This window comes from Anas platyrhynchos, chromosome 11, assembly GCF_047663525.1.
Source record: "Anas platyrhynchos isolate ZD024472 breed Pekin duck chromosome 11, IASCAAS_PekinDuck_T2T, whole genome shotgun sequence".
Taxonomy (NCBI): domain Eukaryota; kingdom Metazoa; phylum Chordata; class Aves; order Anseriformes; family Anatidae; genus Anas; species Anas platyrhynchos.
This window is the reverse complement of record NC_092597.1, coordinates 21,497,257-21,516,981: the sequence shown is the minus strand read 5'-3', so window position 1 is coordinate 21,516,981 and position 19,725 is coordinate 21,497,257. Positions and strand designations below refer to the sequence as shown.

General features: G+C 45.1%; 2 protein-coding genes across 10 annotated transcripts in view; one reads left to right on the top strand and one right to left on the bottom strand.

Moving 5' to 3' along the window:
- The first annotated feature begins 5,038 nt into the window (after positions 1-5,038).
- On the top strand, positions 5,039-9,214 carry LYSMD4 (LysM domain containing 4). The gene is made up of 2 exons (XM_038185095.2): positions 5,039-5,464; positions 7,458-9,214. Exons 1-2 carry the CDS (start codon positions 5,249-5,251, stop codon positions 8,097-8,099), a joined length of 858 nt encoding a protein of 285 aa, XP_038041023.1. The 5' UTR covers positions 5,039-5,248; the 3' UTR covers positions 8,100-9,214.
- Positions 9,215-9,621: 407 nt separating this feature from the next.
- The window catches only part of MEF2A (myocyte enhancer factor 2A), an 89,168-nt gene continuing 79,064 nt past the window's right edge, over positions 9,622-19,725 (bottom strand). For all 9 annotated transcript variants that reach the window (XM_021266620.4, XM_072043299.1, XM_027465892.3 and 6 more), the window contains 3 exons: positions 19,385-19,511; positions 14,264-14,390; positions 9,622-13,760 (listed from right to left, as the gene is read on the bottom strand). In XM_021266620.4, the coding sequence (XP_021122295.1) occupies positions 13,397-13,760; positions 14,264-14,390; positions 19,385-19,511 (618 nt within the window). In that variant the 3' untranslated portion in view covers positions 9,622-13,396. The remainder of the gene's footprint in view (positions 13,761-14,263; positions 14,391-19,384; positions 19,512-19,725) is intronic.

Genomic DNA, 19,725 nt, shown 5'->3' with positions numbered 1-19,725 from the left:
TCCTACTTTGAAAACAAAGCTTTTAACACCTCTGCCAAGCCTTTTCGCCATTATCTGAACATTCCGAAAAAATGGTATCAGATGAACCCTACATCTTTCTTCCTGGTGCAGTCAAGTAAGAGCATTTATTTTCATGTCACCTCACTGAAAGTCATAAGCTAGACTCCATCCTGCCTTCATTTCCACAAGCTCAGCAGGGCTGGTACAGTGGTGAGCAGTAGGGTCTGAACTAAGCCCTGGCATTTTCGTTCTGGCTGTACTTGCTATTGCAGACAATGTTCTCATGGTCTGCCAGTTGTGTGTTCTTTGTAACACGAGCACAAACTGCTTGGGCAGGGACTGCAGGAACTGGAGAAAGAGTAGGCATGGTGACAAAAGCACAGGTTTCAGTGCTGATGACCTGTCCTATGAGGCCACAAAGATCCTCTCTCCTAGGACATGCTTTTCCCATAGCACCATCAGCTGTAGCGGTTGCTTTGGGCTTGTGCCCAGCGCAGTGACCCTCAAATCTTGGGACACCTCAGTTCCACAAGACCTTGGAAGGCACCACAACCACAAGTTCCTGTGAGTTTGACAAGAAAGCAAGGCATGCTGCTGTCCCCCCCCAGTGTTACTTTCTTACTGTTGTTGCAATGCACCAGTAAAGAGGTAGGAACTCTACTGGGGAGCATGGAGAGCCAAGCTGAGCACAGCACAGCCACTCATGTACTGAGGTCAAAGATCATGCACTGAAAGACCTCTCTGTTTTCTCTGTTCCTCCTGCAAGCTCAGGGCCTTCCCTGGGACACGTTACATTCAAGAAACTGCAGAGTGGAACTGGACATGTTTGGAAGTGAGACAAGCTGGAGATAGGAAGGATGCATGTGACTTTCAGAAAAGCACAGAAAAGTCATCATCCCATTCTGCAAGGATGTGTGCGATGATCAGAGACTGCCATGCAATGCTGAGCAATATCAGGTATCAGCACAGTGTGTTCAGGCTTGTTGGCTCGGACCATGAGGAGCACAGAGCGAGAGACAGCTCTTGGCAAGCTCAGCTCACATGATAAGGTCATTGGAAAGACAAGTGATGCTTTCATCAACCTGCCTTTCCCCACTATCAGCACCAGCTTGAGCAAGGACTCACTTTGTGCTCCTGTAATGTACTGCACGCTGCGTGGTGCCAAGGACAAAAGTTTCCTCACAAATATGCCGAAGCAGTGTTTTTCCAACCAGTGTCTCGGTCCCCAGCTCCCATCCTCCTTGGCCATGTCACGTTCCAGTTTTGAATCACTGAGTGGAAGATTTAAATCCCCTCTAGATCAGTGGCAGCTCTCGGGCAGAAGGGAGAACAGGATGTATCTACTGGCTAGCTGTTGCATCCCAACAGTTATAATTTACCTTTTGGGCATTCATTACGGTTTTAATCAGTTTTTTTCTTTCTGTGCTGGGCAGTACTTTGTTGGGGCTCTACATTCTAATTACACCAGAGTTCATTAGCCCTAGAAGCTGCCTGAAGCCTGGGGTGATAGGTTGGTGCCAGCAGCCAAACTGACTGGCCCAAATGGAGCCGGTTTGTGGCTCAGGGTCATGCAGACCGATGGCTCTGACCATCACTAACGCAGGGTCCTGGAGAAGTGCTGCCGCCTGTTTGCTGTACCTTCACTGAGAACCTTTTTGGCCTTGGCACCATTAACAGCTTGGGCAAAAGGAGCAATGCCTGCGCAAAATGTTGTCCACAGGGTGCCCTAGACACTGCTTCGAGCTCTCTGAGAACATCTGAAGGGAAAACATACGCTGGCAGGGCTTATGTGCTCCAGCAGTTGGGGATTGCAAACACATGCTTCAGCTATGCAAGAAATCTTTGACTTGTTCTGAATGCGATTCAGCCTGGGTTTCTTCCCAGGAACATTCCTGTTCTTCACAATTTACCAGTTGCAGGAAGGGGGGCGAAGGGGAGGGATTTTACTAGTACTCAGGATTTTAAGAGTAAGGGAGAGGAAAGGGAACAAATCTTACAGTGCTTCCCCTAGCCAAATTCCTCCAGAAGGACAGGGTGTGGAGTATGGGCTCCAGGATTTGGCACATTCCCAAGAAAATATGAACTGCAAAATTAAAACCACTTTTAATTTGTCATTTGTTTTTATATAAAGAGTAAGTCTCTGTTTTTCTTAAGTAATTCAGTCTCTGCTATCACATAAACCAGGCAGCCCCTGCCAAATGGTGCTGCTTGATAGAAGCCAAGCCCAGAACTAGATCTCTGAGCAAAGACACATTATCTCCTCCAGGAGACGGCAGTGCTGTTCAGATCTGCAGTGTGGTTCCCAAGATGAAAGCCTCAATCCTCAGAGTCCCAGTGTATGTGAGAGTTGCAGATGTAGTCCTTGTAGGTGAGAGTCATTTGTTGTCTGAGCTGGAGATGAGTCAATGAATCTGGGTCCTTAATATAATTTCTGTTACGTTACAGAGGGGAGACACGGATTTTGTGCTTCTTTCCAGATGCCACCACCTAACCTGTCAGCTCGTTCCTGAGGCTGCCAAGTTTCAGCCCAAGACTTTTCGAGGGCAGACAACAGCAGGAGTAGTGCTTGTGCATGGAGTTGCCCGTGGCTGAGTTTGGAACCTGCTGAGCTAGACGAGTGCTTCCAACAGGAGACACCATGGAAAGAGGCAAGGTGTAACAGTGCCAAACATGCACTCAGAGTAACCTCCATAGCTCAATTAGCTATATTAAGTATACACCTATAATGAATTTAATTTCACTGAGGTTTTCTTCCTGGCGTTTTGTGCCTAGTGTACCTAGTTTTTAAACTTGTTGCTGTGTTTATAATTCAATCATGTGTACATAGTTCCCACATAAGCTTAGTCACGCCAGACACCAGGGAGAGTATCATTTCGTTGTATTTGGCTCGTGCTTCTGCCTTTAACACAGGGGGTATCTTCATTGAAATCAGTTGTGCTACGTAAGTCCAAAACCAGAGCAAAGCCTAACATTTGTAAATTATTTGCAATAGAGGCTTCATAATTTTTATAATGCGATGTCCTGAATATGGATGCAGTTAGCTACAGCTGCGTTCCCAGTCTCCCAACAGGAAACATCAAAATAAAGATAGAAAGGAATACTTATTGATATATATATACACACATATATAATGCAGTGATATCAGAAATATCGGTAGATTCCTCTTGCCTCACAGTGATGTATTACAGTCTTCCCCTATAGATGCTAAACTAGACTGGAATAACTGGTTGAAATTAAGAAGTGGATGCTAAAGTATTTCTTCAGCTTGTGGTGTACGTGGTGTCAGGGCTGTAGTTGAGTATTTGTGAGGGTTCCTCCTCCATCTTTTATTGACTGCTCTTCGTTCTACATTTTTCTTGTTAATAGCCCGTGTGGCAGAGGAAATTGGTGAATAATTTAACTCTGTCTTGCTTTTATTAATCTTAAATCATGGGTCAGGTCACAATTAATGGTGGCCCTGGTGATTTATGAATTGCAATCTTCACTCCTACTAGTGCTGGGCTGTTGGAAACCATCAGATGCCAACCTGAGCAGCCGTAGCCCAAACATCAGGTAGCACCAATGTGCAAATGTGGATGTGTGAAACAGCCCATCTGTGGATGAGTGAATTAATTGAATAGCAATACAAAAAACTGCTTTCTCTAAGCTGTATGTTAAGTTACTAGTTTTCCCAAGTGCAGAACTCAGACTATCGCTGAGTGACCTGGAATCCAAATAATAGATTTGATGGCAAAGTACAGAAGGCTGCCTAAAGAGAAACAAAGAAATACACAAGGAATATGTGTGAAATGAAAACACTTCTGAAGGGAGCCTGCAAAAAAACAAAGCAGAAGTGAGGAAGAGAACAGCAACTCTGGGTCTGAGCAAAAAGAGCTTGAAGGAGTCACAGGGACAAGAAAGGAGAGAACCCTATTCCAGTTCATGCTCTTCTGGAAAAGCCAGAACCAAGACCTTCACTGAAGTTGTGATTCTTTATCAGAATGACATTAACCGTGACATTTCCCAGGAAGGAATTTGCGTCCATGTGAATGTTGGCTGGTGCCCAGCGTCACAGCCACTGCCACTTGGGATTAAGGGAAAGACTTTTCAGTTCTGTTGCCCTCTGCATTGACATAAATCAGGAGTAGGAGGATTTCTTTCTGGAGTTCAGGGCACATATGACAATTATGTTGGTTAAATGTGTATAATGACAAAAGCATTCAGCTCTCAGACAGGCTTCAGTTGTTCGTGTCTGTGCAGCTCTCACAACATATCTGTGGACAACAAAAACATCCTAATGCTTGGGCATGACGACATCCCCCATCCAGCTGGCCTGGAGCCAGCGTCAGCTCTCCTACAGAACAGGCAGTTGTTTCTTGGTAAGAACGATTGTGCTCTCCACATTGACCACAGTTTGCATAAATTCAGCTTCAGCAGTGCAGAGGGGCCGTGCTGCTCTGCGCTGTGGGGTTGGGCTGTCCTGCGTGAGCTGCAATGGCTCAGAAAAGGCCGGGGAGCCAGCAAATGCTGCTTGGGAATGACACGAGGCTGAACCTGAGCGGTTACAAACAGAAAGCTCAGTGGAGGACGCTTACACTGAAAAAGCCTGGAGACGGCAGGTAATTCTCTAAGGTGTTTTGGAAAGCCTCCCGTCATGGTGCTTTTTTTTCAGGAAAATGAATCTTTGTTGTGTGAATTAACTCATAGTGGAATAATCCCACTCTGCTAGGAGCAGAATTCTTACAGAGGTGAGAACAGGTATGATATTTTGAGGTAAAATCGGATAGTTTGAAGGCCCGTAGGGCTGAAGGGGCCGGGCAGCGCTGAGGGGACGGCCTCGCATTGCCCCGCCCCCCCCCCGGCCCTGCCTCACCACAGCGCCTCCGTCAGCCCCGGGGCCTCCCGCCAGGGGGCGCTGTCCCTGGAGGCAGAGCCGCGGCCCCTTTAAGCGGCGCCCTCCCGCCGGCCACGTTCCAGCGCTCAACCAAACCCGCTGCCGCTCTGCTCCGCCTCCTCCCATTGGCCGGCTGGCGCTGAGGTCCCGCCTCCCGGCGCTGCGAGCCAATGGGAAGGCGGGGCAGAGGGGCGGTAGGTTGAGGTGCGCGGCGCTGAGGGGAGCCCTGACGGGGCGCTCCCGGCGGGGCGGCGCTGAGGCGATTTGAGGTGCGGGGGGGCTGCGGGGCGCCGCCGGTGCGGCTGTGAGCGGGCTGTGAGCGCCCCGTGAGGCGAGTCGGTACAGAACCCGGCCCTGCCGCAGGTGCCGAGGCCGATGGAGGCCGCCCGCAGCCCCCCCGGCCGCCAGCCCCGCGCCGGGCCCGGCCCCGGCCCTGAGGAGCGGCCCCGAGCCGGGCAGCTGCGGCCCCGCGGCGGGGAGCAGCGGCCCCCAGGGGCTCCCCGCGGCCGGGCGGGGGCCGTGGTGCTGCTGCAGCGAGAGGTGGCGGAGGGCGACAGCCTGAACAAGCTGGCCCTGCAGTACGGCTGCCAGGTGAGAGCTGGGCGGTGGGGGGGGGTCCCCGAGCCTCCCGGCAGCATTGGCCCAGCACGGGTGGGGAGCGGTCGGTGGCCGGGCACGCTGCAGGGGTGGGCTTAGAGGAGCAGAGAAGCCAAAGTCCGGGTCACAGAGCCCCTGTGCTGGCCGGGGTGTGGGTTGGGTTGTTCCCCGCAGCACCCAGAAGCCTGAGCAGTTCGGCCATCAAGAGTGCACGTGCACAGGGAGCTTTCTCCGGAGTTGGAACAGGCTAAAAAACATCAGCTCTGTGCCAAAGGGGTGAGCTTTATGGGAAAAACTCCTGGGAACTTTAATTACCTGATCTGAACATCAGAAATACCCCATTGGTTAGCAGTTAAAGCTGTGTATTTAGAGCCTCCTGTATCTGCCAGCGAGACTGTGATTAAGAAGTTCCATGATGCAAACAGTTGGACAGTGACCTGCTTGGGGGTAATGGCAGAACTGGCTGAACGGCTGCAGCGCTGTTGCAGCCTGTCTTGCTTAATAACAGCTGTGAGGTGCAGCTGAAGCAAGAGGGCTTGGAGGAATTGCGACAATTCCTCCCCTCCCATTCCCTTAGAAACAAAACCAAAACAAAAAAGCCCTCCTGGGCTCCACTGCCGAGCTGATGCTTGTGAGGAAGAGCCTGGTGGGGTTTGAGCGGGCTTTGGCTGGAACCAGTAGAGCAATGAGACCTCAGAGCCATGGCAGATGACTTTGTAGTAAGGCGATGTTCCTCTTTCAGCACCAGCAGCTGCATGGTTATTGCCACTTCCACCAAATCATGGCAGTCCATGAACTCCAAGGATTCTGAACAACTCCTGGTTTATGTCAGGAACCATCCCAGTGTGCCCTGTAATGTAACAGAGGGCTCGGTCCTGCCTCTGCCATCCCCGTCTGTCCACAGAGTCCAGTTGCTCATCTGGTGGGGACAGGGAGCTGATGGGGGCTGGGGTGGCCGTGTTCTCCAGCAGGAGGAATGTCCAACTGCCTCCAATTCCAGAACGCACACTTCTGACCTGCTCTGGTTTAACTAGAGAGAGAAATCCTCATTGCTGGAGATCTGTGTGACCATCTGTGTACCTGCTGGCCCTGACATGGCACAGTGTGGGTGTATCTTGGGTTACTCGCACAGTTAAGCAGCTCCTGTAAGGGCACTGAGATCTGTAACTGCACAAGTCTGTGACTGTTCAAAATGTACGGGATGAGCTTTTCTGAAATCCAAGGGAGTTGGTTTGTTACCAGGGCCTATCTGGGGCAGGGGCACTGAGGCAGTGCAAGGAGTAGTTAGTTCTGTGTGTGCTATAGACAACTTGGCAGAGATGCGAGGCACTTGAAACTTCTCCTTTTCACTCTTGACCATTTATAGTCTGGGCCTGGCTTTGGCATTGTTTCTAGCTGGGACAAGAAGAGCTCGCTGCAGCCAAAAATGAGTACAAAAAATGGCCTAAATGGCTTGCGCAGCCTCGTGCTCTTGCGTTCTTCCCATCAACTTTGTTGGTGCGCTGTGGGTGCTGCTCCCCTTCCCGTTCCTGGAGCTCCAGCACAGCATCGCAGTGCTTGGCTGCAAATGCTGCGGGGGACATTTGCTGTCCCAGTGATCTGTTCTGGATGGAACAAAACAAAACACTGAAGCATCACCTCAGTTAGGATGCTTTGTGTCAGCCTAACAAAGTAACGTTGAAGGGTTTAATTCCTGATGTTAGGCGGGGGCAAGCTGCCAGGCATCTGACCCCGCAGCTGAGGGTTCCCTTTGCTTCAGGGGCACCAGACCGGGCCCTGGGTTAACCACCCCCTGTTCAGGTGTCCCCAGCGTCGCAGAGCAGGCAGGAAAGGCTCCGCACTGCACTAAGCCACTTGCAGCCAGGGCTTGTTTTCACCTCAGGCTGGTGCTCGCAGCCTGGTTTTGTAGCCAGTTCCCGTTTCAGTGCCGGCAACAGGTTGGTTGGGTCGTCTGAACTAATCCTGGTGTCCTCTTTGGGTGCTGCAGGTGGCGGATATCAAACGCGTCAACAACTTCATCAGGGAGCAGGACCTGTACGCGCTGAAGTCCATCAAGATCCCGGTGAAGCCCCACGGGCTGCTGACCGAGAGCAGCCAGGAGCTGAGGCCAGCCCCAGCCCCGCACAGCCCCAGCGGCGTGACGCTCGTGGACCTTCCGGAGCCCGAGGCTGATGCCGGCAGCTCTGAGGGCAGCCACCTGAGCGACTACTTCAAGGGGATCGACCAGAGCATCCAGGAGGCCGTGCGGGCGGAGGTCCAGCTGAACGCCGAGTACTGCACGGAGGCGCTGGAGAGGCCGCTCTGTGAGTCGGGGAAGCGGGAGCCCAGCACTGGTGCGGACTGGGGGATCCAGTGGTGGAACGCCGTGTTCGTGATGCTCCTGATAGGGATCGTCCTGCCGGTATTTTACATCATCTATTTTAAAACCCAAGAGAATGGCGCCGCAGCTCATACCTCCAACACAACACTAACCTCAAACATCTCAGCAGATGGATTGGAAGGGAAACCACTACAAAGCTCAGAGGTAGAAAAAAATCCTAAGGGGGAGGTGCAGCCAAACACAGCCCCTCCTCCCAGCACTGAGGCCCATAAGCCTGTGACTTTGCCACAAGTGCAATCGGGGGGATAACAGTACAGAGATTTTTTTAATTTCTTTTTTAAAGTAGCTGATGGTGTAGTCCTGAACTCGACTGAACCTGAGGTGATGTGGTTTTATGGAAGAATAAGGATGCTTTGTTGCTTGTAACGATGAAGAGGCAGCTGGCTTAACATTTGTGAACTCTGTTGAGGGGAAGTATTTTAAAGCAATCACTCCTGTTTGCTGCAGGTATTTCTTACAAATGGCCTTGCTGAAGAAGCTGAGCCCTTTACTGCTGTGACACAGAGTGCAGTATTAGTGTGACGGGAAAGCGGGCAGCTGCTTGTATTGTAAGAAAACACTTTTTGCTTAGAATAGAAGTGGGGACTTTTTTGCTGAATTGTCATCTTTCTCTCCTGCAGAGGGGCAGTCCTGGTGTACCTACCCTTAAAGCCATGGCTTTGAGGGGATTAGCTGAGGTGCGCCACAACACAAGGACACTGGGGGTGACTCACGTCACAAGCTTTTCTCCTGCAGGAAACCCTTCAGAGGCAGCGTGAGCGCTGCTGTCTTGCAGGCAGAGCTCCGGGCAGAATCCTTGCGTGTGTCAGGGTTCAGATCATCCGAGCAACTGCTTCAGCACGGCAGCAGGCATCCAGGCAGTGCTGTGGAGTGGTGGTAGGCCTGTGGTATGTAGGTTTGAAAGCCTTTTCTGTTGCTTTTAAAGCTCTGTGAGCAAGGCTGGGTGAATGCTGCAGCACAAGCTGGTGGTGTGCAGAGGCAATCCCTTCCTGGCCTGAGGAAGAGCAGCCTGAGAGCATTTATTTTTTTTTTTAACTTTTTTTTTTTTGCTTAGAACAAACGCTAAGGGGCAAGGACCATTACACAAACCAAGCAGAACCGTGTGGTGTTAACCCAGTACCCCGGGCTTCCCTGGGCTTCCTGCAACCTTCAAAAAAAGGCTCAGGACAGCGTGAGGGAACTAATTTTGTGAATGAGGCACATAATGTATCTTGTACTGGAAAAAAAAAAACAAACCTTGTATTTTCTTCTGTGAAGGAAAAAGTATCTCTCATGGTTGGGGAGAGGGGTAATTAATTACTACATTTTTAAATAAAGGAAAATGAAATAAAAGCACAAGGGGCGCTCACCCACCCCAGACTATGTGTGGGTTTCTGTGTGTGTGTGTGTGTGTGATTTTTTTGAGGGGAGGGGGGCAGTATTGTTACCACAAGCTGCTGTACAGCACAGCTGAGCAGCAGTCCCACAGGAGCTGGGGTGTGCAGGAGCAGCACCTGGCACTGGACCCTTTAAGCCAGGTCATGCTGTCAGGGGTTGGCTCGTGTCTAACCCTTTTGTAACAGGTGTCTTAGAGCACCCCAGGTCTTAGTTTGACTGTAAAGTGCACGTAACCAAAAAAAGAAAAGTTCCTAGTGGAACTTGTCTCTGTCTGCCACTTAAAACCAGTTACATCAAGGCAAGCTCGTGAGTATTTCAGGTACTGGGGGCAGGGAGGAGAAGCACACGCTAAGTCACAAAACACCGTGCTCTGCAAATACGACAGAGGCTGGAGTACACAGTAAAAGCCAGTATCTTTACTTTAGTGAATGCAGGATACAAATATTTTACAACAACCTCTAGCATTTTTTCTTAACCATTTGATAAAAAGTTCACTAGAATATTTATTGTATATTGAAGAAAAAACAACACATTCAGGGAAAAAATTGAGATTAACTTATTTTTTTTCTTAAAAGATTCGTCTCAAGGATGGCAACAAAGTCCAGCTTGTGCCGCCAAACGGCTTATCATCATTAAACCGTGAACAGCTTCTTTGTGAACTGTTGACTACAAACATTTACCAAATACATAAATCTCTTTTAAAAAAGCCATTTTAAATATAGCAAAGCAGTGTTCTCTTGCACAGCAAAGTGAAGAAAGTTTCTACTAAGATTTAAATGTTTACATTTGTTAAGTCTTTCTTTCACATTCTAATTTAATGTCTTTCCATGATCAATTGTTAGGAGTTATTATGTTCCTTATTTACTATGTATTTCTTGTGCGCACAGTAATTCGCAAGTTTCTGATGCATTAGTGTCCTTTAAGTGAAAGGAAAGGCTAAAGCATTTTTCTCTGACGAATCCCTGATTACATGTGAATTTTTAAATACTATAGTGAGAGCTCAAAGATGGAGAGGTGATCTGTCACGATAGAAGATAAAAATCTTAAATCAGTCAGACTTGAATGGGTTCAAACTAGGATTGGATCCACTTGCAACATCATTCAATATATTTACTTAATTAAAAAAAGTATTTTTCAACTGTTGAAATATCTGTGCTATGTCTTTTTTTATAAAACTTTTTTTTTTTTTTTTTAACAATTCCTAAAAAAGTATGTTCCAAAGTTCATTACTCATTACTAAAAATCAGGATTCCCATTTATTTAATGGCATGAGATTCTCCCACTGACACGGGAGGTCTGCAAAAGACTTGTTCTGCCGAGTCTGTTGGAGGGGTTTGGGCAACACGTTAACAGTCCCAGGATCAGTTCTTAAGAACCATTTTGTTTGTTTTTGTAAATTCACTGGTGCAATTTCAATACAAACTCTAACCCTTATGTAGCTTTTTTCTTTAAGAAAACAGCAATAGTACTTACTGTTTAAAAACCTGCATAGAAATAAAGACTATTGAGATACAGTCAGCAAAGCCATCTTATAAGGCACACAAGAAAATAGACAGTAAATGTGAATGCAGAACTCCCACTCAGATGTACAGCAAAGTTCATAGATGTGCATAAATAATGAAAAAAATCACATAACTTTTCAAAGCATTAAAAGGTTCTCTGTAGTGGTAAGTGAATTCAGTCACTTTGGAAATTGAATTGCTGTTAGAAAAAAGTCTCGTTTTCCTGTCGGCTTCTGCAAACTGATAACGAACTGCAGCAAATGGAGAACGATTTCCACAGTTAAGTGGCTGAAACAAATTGAAACCTGTACGACTTCAGAAGTTACCATGACAACACGCGGTGGGTTTTAGAAGCTGTACGTCCTAACTTTGTTCTTCCATCACACATTAAAGCAAGCAGCCAAGATAGCTGTCCGCACCGGATTTTCATTTCCCATACTTCTTACTTACAGTATCAAGTGAGCGATTAAGAAAAAAAAGAAAGCCAAATTTTATTTTATAAATAACAGGGATTACTTTAAAGGGGTTTCAGGAATAACACAACGCTCTAGTTTTTCCTCAGAACTACCCACCTCAGTGAGATTTACCAATACCTACTCCCTTTGGTTCCCAGTATAAAAGAGCACGTGCACAGGGAGATGAGATGCACGGCACAGAACTGGAATCAGATTTCTACAAGGCAACAACGCTCCCTAACACAAAACCACTCGCACCCAGCCAGGTCGCACAGCCTGCAACACCAAACTCAGCTCCTGTGGCTGCTGCTCACACCCAGCCTTCACCACCACTCGCCCACTGCCCTGCCCAGGGCCTACAAAGCCAAGGGCAGACAGTGCCACCAGCTCCCTCCTCACCCTTCTCCTTACAGCACAGCTGGGTTGTGCAAACCCCAGGTAACGCCACGCGGTGAATCCGAGCCCAAACCAAACTTCTCCTCGCCAGCTGCAACAACACCACGGGCCTCTGGATTCCTTGCTCTATTGGATGGAAGCAGCAAAGAGGAACAGCGCGTTTAGTTCTGAAGGCTGAGGTTTTATCCCAAACCACTTACCACTTAAAAAACCTTTTGTGCTCATCTGATATGTGTTATTTCCCTATCATAAGAAATTAGGTCAAGTTTTTTCCACTGTTTTTTTTTCCTCCTCAGAAGAGGCAGTTTTAAAATGATGCCTTAAAATGTGTTGTAACAGATTTTTTATATTTATGCAGGATGAACTTAACACCGGATTTTTTTTTGCCACTTTGCTATTTATATACATATATATAAAATGTATAATGAAGCTTAACCATACAGCACAGAGATTACAATTTAACGGCACACATTCACCACCAGTGAGGGGGACAACCCCTTTATACACCCTCTGAAAAATCTGGATAATAATATTAATAATAATTAAAATCCAAAGAAAGTACAGTATATTTAACAAAATAGTAAATATTAAACAGTGAATACTCTACTTAATAAGGACCTCGCCTTTTTCAAGTTGGCGTCAATCCACAAAAATATACTTTTTAATCTGGTGAACGTACAATACATAGGTACTTACACCAAAGGTGATAATATATTTAAGATGCTATATACACAAAGAGTTTGGCTCAAATTTAAATTTACATATAAGTGTTCATGGCTTATTTTTCCCCCAAGGTTCCGCCTGCAAGTTTTTCCTTTTCATCTTTGAAAGCAAAAACTAGAAAGTCAAAATAAGATAAAACTATACTCTACAAAAAAGCTACAACATACAGCTTTGGCTTATATAAATAATTCATAGCAGAATGTGTTCAAAAGTACTGTATATAACTTTATATATAGTCTTCAATTCATTAGGGTATTGTTTTCTTTAATATAAAATATACATGAGCTAAAATCCGTTTCTATATTTTTCAAAGGTATGAACGTAAAAACAAATTTGTCAAACATATTCCAATTATAACTTAATATATTAATTTTATTTTGTTAATGTTCTATTTTCTAGGCTAATATTTTCTGAATATTTCATGCGAGTTCTCTATGTCTCTCTTTCACTCATTAAAAAAATCACTTCTTTGACCCAATACACTATTTTTTTGCACGTGCAAAACAGGGTTTTTGTTTTTTTTTTTTATGTTTTCTAGCATCAGCCCTTCTCCATGCACCCTCTGCAATAGAGACCCATGCCAGGTTGGGTAATATAAAGGTCATTTTATGTACAGTATTGCTTTCTTCTTCCTGCTTTTCTACTGCTCTGCTGCTACAAAGCATTATTTCTTAACTACAAGTAACCATACAGCTTTAATAAAACACACAGGGACATTACTACAGGCGAGCCCTCTTGGTTTCTGCAATCTAGTGTGGTAGGATTATAATACGGGTACAATGTTTCTTTGCAAAACAGGTTATATTATTAAAACAACAAGTCCAGGTAAGTGCCAGACTAGATCAATACCTATAGGATTGTTCTGTTACATTTTACCATGGGACATCTGCAGCTATACAAGAAGTTTGTAATAAGTGCCTGATGATTTTGTGTATGCTACACACACTAGCACATATATATGCATGTGAAGATATATATATGCATGTATGTATATACATATAAATATACTTATTTCATGTCCTTATTTATAAATTTAGATATGTCAGGACAGTTCATTTTGAGAACACAAAACTGAAGAGGCAACACTGCAAGTTTATGTCACCCATGTGTCCATCCTCATTCGTTTTACCGATGGACTCTCTCTATCTTCTGAATTTGGTGGCCTTCCCAGCACCACAGGTGAATGGAAATCGCTCCGTGGGTCTTCCCGGTCGCTGCCGTCGTAAGAGCTGCTGGAGCTGCTGAGACTGTCAACAGGAGAGCGACCCATTTCCTGACGCGACTGCTGCTGTTGCTGCTGCTGCTGCTGCTGTTGTTGTTGTTGTGGCTGCTGCTGTTGCGGGAACCCAGAGGGAGTTACACGGTCCCGGGGAGGTGAAATTGGTTCAGATTTTATGTTGATGTTTTGGTTGGTATTAATGGATAAATTTGAACCCTGAGATAGCTGGCTGCCAGTACTGGGAAAAAGAAAACCAAAAGAAAAAAAAATAAGAAAACACGAGAAAAGAAAAAGTGACAATTCATGCGTCTGTGGGATGGCATTGTCTTGTGGTTCAACACCCACAAAATGAGCGCGTAAATAAATGCGACTTACTGAGGGGAAGAAAATAAGTTGAAAGAAAGCATCAGTTAAAGGTCTGAAGTGCATTTACAGAAGCTAAAAACCAAATATCTCATGTTTCCAAACATTTAGGTTAACCGTGTAGGTGACTCTCCTGCAAGAAGATGGGCCTGGAGGGACCCAGCTTGTCAGCTTCAGTACTGAACTGACAGAAAGGATAAATAACAGAAATCATCAGTGCTCCTGCAGCCAATGGGATAACTTGAAAAGCAACAAACACATCAGCAGCAGAAACAAAATTAAAGCAGTCTCGTGCTAAGCATTTCCCAGCGCAGAGAAATCAGCTTGAAGGCAGAAGTGCCCGGCGGGATGCCGTACCGTAACCTCGCGTTTACTTACACAAGAGAGCTGAGGGTTGCTGGACCGAGGTGGTGCTGCTGCCAGGCAGATACCTGCCCTAGGGACAGCATCCCTGGGGAGTTAAATCCCTGCAAGGCAGACAGGTCTGCGCTAGTCAAGGAGTAATCTAAGAGGGAAAAACAAAGAAACAAGAAAGTAATGAACAGATTTATTTATATATACACACATACATGCATAAATATGTGAGTGCATGGGATATGCTCATACATGAATATAAAGGCTTTCTACCCATAACAGGGCAAATGACCCAAAGGATTTCATGGGTGAAAACTCTGACACCCAGAGAGAGTCCTCCTAACTTCACATAGATCTCAAAAGGACACCAGCCACCGAACGCATTCTGCATTTCAATTCCTACACGCCACTGCCTTACACAGCTGCTTCTGAACTCATGGCTGCAGCTTTCATGCATGCACACACACATACAATATAAACTCCCATTAAAGTACAACAGGTACTTGCATTTCTCAAAAATGAAACAAAAAGGGAAGAACCAAGTCACGAGAAAGAAATGGTGTTTCTTGCACTGAACTCACCAAGGAAATCCTGGCTCCGGTTCAGTTCTAGATAAAACGTGCTCCAGATGGGAGGCAGCAGTTGCTCAGACAAGGCACGCATACCTTCTGGCTGCCTCATCTGTTGCGGAGCAGTTCGTAGCTCTACAGCCTATACCCAAAGCAAGGGGCGAAGCAGCGCGTGCTGCTGTTGGCCTGGCTGCCAGGCACGGCAGGGCTGTGGGTGGTGGGGGCAGCACGACAGGCACTGCGACCAGGAGCCTGACCGACCCCTTCCATGTCACTTGTGCAGCCCTACTGTAAAGCACCACGTGCTCCCTCTTCGCACAACAGACTAGTTATTTTATGCCTGATTGTCATCTCTATATCAAATAAACAAAAGAATTCTCTATTTTGAAGGCATAATATCATTATTTAGAAATACAATTTAAATGGGTAACAGAAAAGCAACATGCTCCTAATCACCAGTGAATGACTGGATGTTGGTCTTGGCTAGGCTGTAATGCTTCGACAGTTCTCACTTTTTGTTCACACATGGGAAGTTATTTTCATTTTATCATTATCACCCCTTGCTTTTCTTTCAGGTTTTGAAACAAAACTGCAAACACTTCTCTGCTTTTAATTATCTTGTAACATTGCTTCCTTAAAATAATTTCTGGTCTCTAGAGAAAGAGACAAAATGCCAGCAGCCAAACTTACATCGCCAGCTGATTAACCAAAAATTTCACTAAGTAGGGTTGTTTGTTGTTTAAAATGTACGTCCTTGCATTGTCCTGAAACACCAAAACCATTACGATTCCTCTCTCTTGAACAGTTTCCCCATTCTCATCCACCAACTTGTTTTCTGTGGACAGTTCCTAGGTTTCCCTTTTAATGCCCCATAAGGGAAGGGAAGGCCTGCGGCAGCAGGCACACTGCACTTTTTAGAGATGCACACACATCGCTGAGGGAGTCTTCGTGAAGACCTCGGGACTCCCAGCTGCACCGCAGCAGGTAAAGCTATGTAAGCTGCCCTTTGGTTCCTTCTCAGAGAAGCTCACAAGTTTTTCTGCACAGAATCAAACTTGTCCTTTTGCAAGTCAAAAAAAAAAAAAATCATCCTTCCACTCAACATCCAGAGCTGCCAGACCTGTGCCAGTCTGCAACTGTAAGCAACACGAGCACCTGAGATGTGCTGGACTGTGTCAACGTCATTTCTGTAAGAGCAAACTTGAAGGAAATGTTTGCAGGAGTTTCATTTCCATCTATTGTTTATTCGTAATTACAGCTTTAGTGGTAATGGGCAATTAGGTTCTGATGCTTTAGAGCGTGCCTGATGACAGGGGCTAGAGGAGACTTTTCCAAAGGTTACATGTGCCGCTACAGAACTATCTGCATTCTAGTTTCTGTAAATAATCACACATCTGCCAGCAGTAAAAACAGGAGACCAATTTCTACATGAGTGCCTTGGTGCAAAATGGACAAGTTGACGACAGTGCCTTCTGCGTGATGGAAACCCTTACTGCTGGGACCCAAACAGTCAGACACCTTTGAAGTCTGTCTGCAGAATGACTGACCAAACACGAACACAATTCAGATGATGGCTGAATACGCTCTGCTGAAGTGTAAGTTGCTACTGAGCTGATATCTCTGTGTATTTTGGCTACTGAAAAAAAAAAGTTTAGCCTGTGTAAGAACAAGGACTTCAGCTTCTGGTGGCCCTTCTCTCAGCAATCTGCAGAAACAATATTTCTCTGTCAAAACGAGTGATATGGAATGGTATCTCTGTACAGAACTGATAACAAACACTGTAATAAATGATTAAAGAGTTGAATCTATCCTTTCCAGCCCTGGAAAAAAAAATATCAATCTGGGGAAAAAAAAAAAAACAACCATTGTTTATGTATTTAAATTTTATCTTAGCCCTTAGAGCTGCAGAAGCGCAGTTGCTACAAAAGCAGTGACCACCCTGATGCCCAGATGACAATTTGGTTTCAAAGTCAGATTTCTATTTGCAAGACTCCTGAAAGGCTCAGTCCAACACAAACATCACTGAAGTGTCTGAAAAATGCCAAAGGCTAAAAGCTTCACAAAACACAGCATTATCAAAAGGAAATGGACTGGTTTTTAAAATCATACCCTAGTGATCACAGCCCGTTTCAATAGCCCTTGCTGCTTCCAGAGCCTCAGACTCCAGCCCCTCTCATCCCAAGAGCCTGTTCCAGCCACCAGCTCACAGGTTATTGCGGATGAGGGACACACACAGCACCGTGCCCTACTGTATGAGGAAACGATGGCAATTGTTAGGTGACTGGCAAAACGCAGGTCCTCTGAGTAGAGACCAGAGCTACTTATTTATTTTAAACAGTAATTAAAGGCAATACATGAACACTCGCAGTAGCAAGAACCAAAACAAAATATGTGTCCAGTAAATTCATGGAGTTTATAATTTGGAACAAGTCACTACGCACAATTCTCCACTCGTTATGCTGTTACTGCAACCCATCTTCTTTATTCACTTCTGCAGACTTTGACCCCCCTCAGGGCAGCAATTATTTGCATTCATGTTTAACAATTTAGTTGGGTGCTACCGCAGCATAAATATTTACTGTTGCTGAGGAGTAAACAGTCCCTCTCCAGCTGCAAACCTCATGCACGCCAGTAAGTGCTCGGGGCAGTGCCCCTGAGGCCAAAGCAATGGAGAAAGCGCGATAACGTCGGCTAATGAAAACATTAATACCGTTGGGGAGAGAAGGGAAAAAGGACCAAAAATGATTTGAGCTGCTTAGCTGATAGATGGCTACACGTATAAACTAAAAAACCACAGTGGAGACTTTTAAAGGCAAAAAAGTGGATGGAATGTATAAGATCCAACCTTTTTGCTGGGAAAACGGTTATGAAGGGATGGCTACTCCATCTATTCCATCCTTTAAAATTACAGACTCCTGATGGTGTCCTTCCTTGCAGGAAAGGAAAAGAATTGTGAAACCTCTGTTTAACTCAAATTCTAGCTATTTTCTACACATTTAATAAAGTTTTTTTTGGATTTGTCCTGGCCTTTGCACAACATTATTTTTTGTTTCCTACTGCGCCCTCTGGGGCTTTACACCCCACCACATCAGATCCGAGGTACCAACTGCTACATCTATGCTTTCTCTTCCCACAAGAACACGTGACAGCTCATGAAACAACTTCACACGTGCCCTCTCAAAAACAGTATTGCTCCATTTAAAAAAACTGCTTAATCTTAAAACACTTCATACATTGCCTTTTCTGGTTTTTAGTTTCACAAAGCTGAGCTTTGAAGACTGCTTCAAGTCTCTGCCCACAAAGAGTGCTCATACAGTTAACGCCAGAAGACTCCTTTCTGAATTTTTGTTGCATAAGACTACATCATCAACAAAATACATTTACACACTTAACTGCAGAGTATTTACCACAACTGGACTTTAACTCTACTTGTATATAACAAAGAGCAAAATTTATAGTTTTGTAAGGAACAATAGGACTACACAGTGGTCAGGAATTAGATTAAACCAAATATCCAAAGTTTAGAGATGACAGACACACAGTGATTTTCAGAGAAAAGCCAAGTGAAATTTACATTTCAATGTCTTAATTAGACTTCACTTAAAAAGAACCGTGAACTGGGCACTTACTTCCTTTCTTTTCCTTCTTGCTTTTAACCAGCAGCTATTTTAACTCAGAAAAATGTATTGATAATTATCTGCAATGTAGTTTCTCTGCAAGTGCATTTGGAAATTAAACATCACAGACCTGCATCAGGTCTGCATCACAGACCAGCAGTAATCAACCTTACGCCACCAAGGGTACAGGCGTATTTCCTTTCCAAGGAAAGGATTACCAAAAAATGCCTTTACCTGTTGCATACAGGGTCTGTAACAAATAGAGAACCTTAAGATCTTAAAGACAAAGTTAACACTGTTGGTATGGACAAAGTAGGAGGCACCACATCCTCAACTACTTTTGAAACGGACAAACCAATTACCACTCAGATTATCAAATTCTTCGCATCACACTTTGGATAAAACTAGTTTTAAGGTCCTTTGGATACTTAAGAGACTCCCTGTGGTGATATGCTGACAATACCCTTCCAGCAACTCCCCACCCGACTCTAGATAAAACTACTGAAGAGGAAGAGGCCCAGATTGGGTTTTATACAGCTGGGCTTTTTGTAAACTGAAAGTCCCCATAGAATCTGATTCCCTGCTGCTGCTGCAATTCAGCAGAGCAGAATGCAAGGGACAGTATGCTCTGAAGTATCAGCTACCACTTCGACGTTAGGCATTTCAGTTCAGATGGATAGCTTGAATACTGCTGCTATAAAGCAATGCACTTCATTGTCTCTCTTCCTGCATTCAGCTGTGTGCAACCTTACTGAAAGCTTCTGCCAGCTGTAAGTTTCAACATTTACACATTTTACATGCTAAAAGCTTTTTTTTTTTTTTTTTGAATAAAAACCTTCATTTGAACTGAAGAGGAAAATCAAGTTAAATGTCACAGAAATGCAAATTTTCCGGGCTTACGAATCACAAAAGCCTTGTACACGCGACAAATCAAGTCACTTACTAAAAACAATGCTTACCAGTGTTGTAGGCAGTAGGCATGGCCGAATACACCAGTCCCTGCGGAGGCAAGCTTGGAGTTGTCACAGACACCACAGGGGTAGCAAGAGGCTGTGTAGACTGAGAACTACTTATCCTTTGGGTATTCTAAAAATGATTAAAAATAACATGTCTTGTGAGATATCAGTTAGAACAATGGAAAATTACGTGCTAATATAAAAATAGCATTTGATTAAAATGTGTTTCTTTGCTTTCTATTTTAGTTAAGAAAATGTACTTCTTATCAGGATAAATTTTCTAAACAAACCAAAACATTTCAAGACTCAACCAAAAATTATCGTGGCTAACAGAAGTTAAAAAT

Coding starts and splice junctions, on each gene's coding strand:
- LYSMD4 (XM_038185095.2), top strand. CDS start 5,249: ATGGAGGCCGCCCGCAGCCCCCCCGGCCGCCAGCCCCGCGCCGGGCCC. Junction 5,465..7,457: donor CCCTGCAGTACGGCTGCCAG/GTGAGAGCTGGG, acceptor TGGGTGCTGCAG/GTGGCGGATATCAAACGCGT.